General features: G+C 43.8%; 1 protein-coding gene across 1 annotated transcript; it reads right to left on the bottom strand.

The window, feature by feature from the left end:
• Window positions 1–1,599: 1,599 nt before the first annotated feature.
• Window positions 1,600–5,308, bottom strand: LOC127766352 (uncharacterized). The gene is made up of 3 exons (XM_052291419.1): window positions 4,906–5,308; window positions 2,497–3,235; window positions 1,600–2,388 (listed from the first exon to the last, which is right to left on the bottom strand). The coding sequence occupies exons 1-3, from the start codon at window positions 5,306–5,308 to the stop codon at window positions 1,698–1,700; spliced, it is 1,833 nt and encodes a 610-aa protein (XP_052147379.1). The 3' UTR covers window positions 1,600–1,697.
• Window positions 5,309–5,907: the final 599 nt, after the last annotated feature.

Genomic DNA, 5,907 nt, shown 5'->3' with positions numbered 1-5,907 from the left:
GGTAGAAGGACAAAGGAGCTCGCGGTCCTCGTCGGCAGGGGCGCGACGACGCGAGAACTCGCACGCTGCTTCACCGCCGCGCCGCGCGTTCCTAAGCTGGCAGGAGCAGCTCTGCGTGGCGCCGTCTTCCCCGTCGCCGGCGGAGGAGGGAGAGCAAGACGCCGGCGAAGCACCGCCGCGTGTAAGCGACGGCGAGGACGGCGGAAGCCGCCGGAGATTCGCCGCTGTGAGCGGCAATGACGCCGATGATGTTGCCTAGAACGCTCGTTTTTCCGAGAGTCACGGGCGGGTGGGGGAAAGTGAAACATGCACTAGACGCTTCTGTTCAGAAAAATGGTTTATACACTAATTAATCGTGGTTAATCGCTATCGGTAATCGCAATTTAAGTTCTCCCGTTGCAACTAATTAATCGTGGTTAATCACTATCGGTAATCGCAATTTAAGTTCTCCCGTTGCAACGGAAAGCCCTGGACTAGATTTTCTGTTACAATTAACGTGGCAAGGAGCACAGTCCTATACCGATTGACCTAACCCACCGAGCACCAGATAAAAGCGTTAATTGGATTCCTATCATTATAAATTATTCAGTTTTGATTCCCATCCATTGTAAAACACGTAAGTTACCTATTAGAATTACTACTAAAATGACAACTATTTTGTTGTGTCAAAACCACCGCACATAACTTAATATATATTTATATTCACCAATTTCCGCAGCAACCAGGGTTATGGATACCACATACCTAATAGTAGTCGACTAAATCTCGGCAGGACCCACCACATACCATATCCTATACGGAAACAATCTGCGGATATAGGAGGAGTTCCGGATAAGGAAAGACAACCAGAGTTCTACATGGAAACGACAAGGACTACTCGGATTGTATCCATATTGGTTTCCCTAGTTCTACTTGAACAAGGGGACACCTATAGGTATAAATACAAGACCCCCTAGGGGGAGAGAGAACCAACACAGACAACCCACCACAGCATACACACAACATACAAGCCAACATACACCAAGACAAGCCGCTGGATATCGACATCAGAGATACGCCTGGATCGACCCTATCCGGTACCTTCAGAGGCCGGCCGTAGGGATCTAGCACTGTCTCTGATTTCTCCCGGCACGAGCTCGAGGAGGAAGGCTACCCTGTTGTCGACTACGAGTCAGACCTTCAGACCGCCATGTCGACAACAGTTAGATAGGCTACCCCACATATTGTACTGGTGTGATTATGGTGAATAAAAAGCAACATCGGCTCCGGCCAACAGGATGTAGGGTTATTACCTGATAACTCAGGGGCCCGAACCTGTATAAAAATCCATGTCTCCATCTCTTTTACCTCAGTCTCGCATATATCCTAGCACCAACGATCCCCATACTGTCCAAATACCGTAGTCGTGACATCAAACGTCGACAGATATCATCTAGTTATATCTATTTTAATCAGCATGTAAATTTTTTGTCCACGTAGAGTAAAATAAAAAATTCGTTTTTAATTAGGAGGTGCCTGTTTTTAGCTGATACTCATATTTGATTTATGCTGATGGTTATAGAATTCAAATACTTTCTGATTTTATTGTCTCTCTCCGCAACCACATATATAATCAAAATATATTCGTAACTTGGAAGCTTTACTTGATATTAGAAGCAAAAGCCTTACCAAAGAGAATTCCCCAAACAATATACAAGCTAATCTTGACAGAGATTATATACTGAAATACTAGTTTCAGGGAGCTCATCAACCCAGCACGGTGTATACGGAAATGACTCGCGTATGTGTTCATGTTGGGCAAAGTGTTTATAGTGTTTTGGGTATAAGTTACCCAAACAATGAAGCTTTGAGCTTTTCAAATGGTAGGCGAATCCTTTCATTGATCCAGAAGACATAAAGACAACCTCTTTGTAAGGGTGAAATCCAAGAAATGTAAGGTAGTCACCACTATTACGCTCTTCACTGTTGCATTGATTGTCTACAATATCATCATCGTCGGAATGCCATTCAAAATTATTTTCCGCTGGTGCTTCATCGTTTGGAGAATGAAAATGAGAGGGATCATAGTTCCGATCGTATAAATCCCACTCCCCTGGAAACTTTTGGCTATAAAGATGATAGTTAATATCCCTTAAGATCCACGGTCCATAAACTTGTTTGCTACGGTTCAAACGTAGCAGCAAGGGCTTAAGGTTGTTTTGGTGCTCCAATACCCACTTAAACTGGCCACATGATTCATCGAGGACCCAAATCGAAAGGCGACCATCAATTGTAAGTGATGCAAGGTATACCCCTTTCTCTGATTTTCCAAAGTAAACATATGGTCTGCTCTTGTAAACTTCAATGGGATGATGGATTACTTGGTAGCTTCCATCGGAAATGGATATCCTACGAAAGAGCAAAAGCACAAGGATTTAAAACAGTAAACAAAGAAAGCAGAATGCAACTTTAAGGAGCTGTACACTAACTAAAAAACATTAAGACTAGAGATGAAACCTCATAAGAAAATATGAGTTCACATAGAGCGCTCCACGCCAATAGAAGTTTCCACGTTTATCCAGATGACACTGCCTCTGAGCGTAAGCCACAGTTCCTGCAGAATCTCCTTCTCTGACAAATGATCTCTCCTCCCATCGCTCTGCCACCGATGAGAAGACATGAAGGATGAGCGGTGATGGTGGCCATTCTGATTCCTTCAAGACAAGATCCGTCCTTTCGATACAGTATTGTCCGGGCTTAACAAATGGGATCATAAACACCTCGTAGTGCGGCGATACGATGGGGTCAAAGACAATCAATCCTTGATCGTATAAGAACCTAAAATCCAGCTCGGTGGAGTGGCTGGGTAATGGTGGCAAGCACGCCCACCTCTGAGTGGCCGGGTTAACCACTAGGAGAGAGAAAAGCAAAAATAAACCGTTGCAGTGGTCCATGATGTCAGGACCTTCTTCGAGAGGAAAGAAGTCGAACACACCACTAATCGGTGTTGGCGGCGGGCGGGAGAAGAAGTCCGGAAACCTAAGGCCCCAGAAGTCGATGAAGATGCCAGCGAGCGACAGCGGGAGGAGGTCCGCACGTAGCAGCCGGCGGGAGTCGATGGTAGAACGCCAGTCCGTACAAACACACCGCAACGCGGCCAGGCTGCGGGGTGGCAGGCGCCGGAGGATTTCGGCGAGCACGTCCTCCGGTAGCACCACCTCGACGCCTCTCGCTGCGAGCGGCGCCTCTTCATGATCTCCGTGTTTAATTTGGTGGAACGGGAAGCAACTGCCTTTCCCGGCGTTTTTTTTCCCCTCAATGTCGTCCCTCCCTCTTGATCACACGGATTGCATGATCGACTAGATGGCCTTTATTGTGTACTGGACTCCGATACGGATTGTATTCGAATAATCATGTACGAGTACGTGTACAACTCGGAAATAGCTAGACTCTGCTCCGTTGTTCGTAACGAGTAGTATGGATCCGAGTACGTACATCATCGACTTGTGCTGCGCCACGTTGGTCACACGGATTGCTACTGCTCGGCAAAGCAAGTTGCATGCGCCTGCTGTTCCACGTTGGGCCCATGGACAGAATCGTTTGCCTGTACGAGTACTTGCACAACTCCGAAATAACTATCTGCTCCGTTGCTCGTAACGAGTAGTATACGTACTTGTGCTGTGCCACGTTGGTCACACGCGCGGACGCCTAGATTTTACAACTTTCAAAATATTTAGACGTGACTATAAATGAGACGCCCATTTAACCGCACTTTGCCCTCTAATGTGCACGCACATCATAGGCAGCATTATGTCAGTACTCCCATAGCATCTGCAGGCATGCAGCCTGCATGCAAAGTTTGGAGTAAAGTTTCAATCAATTTTTCTTTAATCTATGATTTAATTATACTGTTGTATTTTTTAAAATAAATTATTATAACAAGTCTATACACGATTATATTTTGATAAAAAAATCAAACTGTGTTTAACCTCTTATAGAAAATTGTTTGAATTCACTTAATAAAATATTTCAAAGAGATACAATTTTCAAAATATACTGACTGTTATCAAACCAACATCAAGTCTTAACAAAGTAAAACATGAAGAAAAACTCATACAAAATATTATCCCGTTTTAGGTTATAAGACGTTTTAGATATGGTCAAAGTCAAACTGCTTCAAGTTTGACTAAGTTTGTAGAAAAAAATAATACTCCCTCCATCCCAAAATGTTTGACGCCGTTGACTTTTTAAAAAATGTTTGACCATTCGTCTTAATCAAAAAATTTAAGTAATTATTAATTATTTTCCTATCATTTAATTTATTGTTAAATATATTTTTATGTATACATATAGTTTTACACATTTACAAAAGTTTTTGAATAAGACGAACGGTCAAACATGTTTAAAAAAGTCAACGGTGTCAAACATTTAGGGAAGGAGGGAGTAACATTTTCTACCCAAAACAAATTTATTATGAAAATATATTCAATTATTGATTTAATGAAACTAATTTAGTATTATAAATATTACTATATTTATCTATAAACTTAGTCAAATTTAAAGTAGTTTGACTTTAACTAAAGTCAAAACGTCTTATAACCTGAAACGGAGAGAGTACATGATATATTTACAAATACTTGATATTGTTAAAAGATCACACATCTACACCGCGCACAGTCACGCAATTGTCTAAACACAAGACTCCCTTTATTTCCACAATTAACATCAGGCTAAATCAAAGGAAAAAGTCCAAATCCCCCCTAAACTTTGCCCAAAAGTCCATCTAGTACCCCGAACTATAAAACCGGGTATTTAGCCCCCTAAACCTTATAATCCAGTCCATTTAACCCCCTAAGCTGTTTCAGGAGATGGTTTTGCACACGTGGCGGGATAACTGGACCGTATTTGCCACGTCGTCATGCTGACCAGGCAGTTGCAAAGTAACAGGAGGGAAAGGGAGAGTTCCTCTCGCTCTAGGGTTCATATTCCCCACCTTGAGTTCTTCCCGCACATCAGTGGCAGCGTCAAATCCCAGAACTGGAGGCGTGGCGACTCTAGCGCAGGAAATCATAGCAGTGGCGCTGGTGCGCAGCCACGGCAAGCGCGACGACCCTGGCGCCCGTGACAGGCTGGAGCCGTGCAGCATCCTGTATGGGTCATCTTTGCCGGCGCCGGGACTCATGTGTTCCCGGAGCTGGTAGGCTGCAGGATCAGTTATGTGCCTGTCGGGGCAGGTCAGCATGGGCTGCACGGCGACGCTCGACGCGCTGGCCGCCAGCACGGCAAGGATGGACAGGGCTAAAGAATATTTCAGCCGGCTCATCACCATGGCCACCCCCCTGTATTTTAGATCGGTGTTCCTGAAGCAATTTCTGACGAATTGTAGAACATGGTGATAGAAAAGAATTTTTACAATGTAAATCCATGCATATAGATTAGGGAGGAATGAAATGTGTAAAATAAGCTCATGTATTATCCCTTTGTAATCTGAAGATTGCCCATGTGATATTGTATAATCTAGTAAGCATATTATTATGCAATTCAAATGATGTATCCTTTTGGGATTGTCTTATTCGCATTTTTCTCAATGAGGCAAGAATGATATATGGAGCGATATGCATTCCCTCCCTCCTGTTATTTCACGATCTCTTCACCTTTCCCTCCCTATTACTTTGCAACCGCCTGGTCAGCATGACGATGTGGCAAATACGGTCCAGTCAGCCTGCCACATGTGCAAAACCACCTCGTGAAAGAGCTTAGGGGGTTAAATGGACTGGAATACAAGGTTTGGGGGGCTAAATACCCGGTTTTAAAGTTTAGCGTGCTAGATGAACTCTTGGGCATAGTTTAGGGGGGGATTTGGACTTTTTCCTAAATCAAATGAATCTTGTGCACAACATACTTACCAAAAAATAGAGGAGGGGAGGG

The sequence above is a fragment of the Oryza glaberrima genome, chromosome 3 (assembly GCF_000147395.1).
Source record: "Oryza glaberrima chromosome 3, OglaRS2, whole genome shotgun sequence".
NCBI lineage: Eukaryota > Viridiplantae > Streptophyta > Magnoliopsida > Poales > Poaceae > Oryza > Oryza glaberrima.
This window is presented reverse-complemented; position numbering and strand designations above follow the sequence as displayed.

Coding starts and splice junctions, on each gene's coding strand:
- LOC127766352 (XM_052291419.1), bottom strand. CDS start 5,308: ATGGTGATGAGCCGGCTGAAATATTCTTTAGCCCTGTCCATCCTTGCC. Junction 3,236..4,905: donor TGTTACTTTGCAACTGCCTG/GTCAGCATGACG, acceptor TTAAACACGGAG/ATCATGAAGAGGCGCCGCTC. Junction 2,389..2,496: donor AACTCATATTTTCTTATGAG/GTTTCATCTCTA, acceptor GCTCTTTCGTAG/GATATCCATTTCCGATGGAA.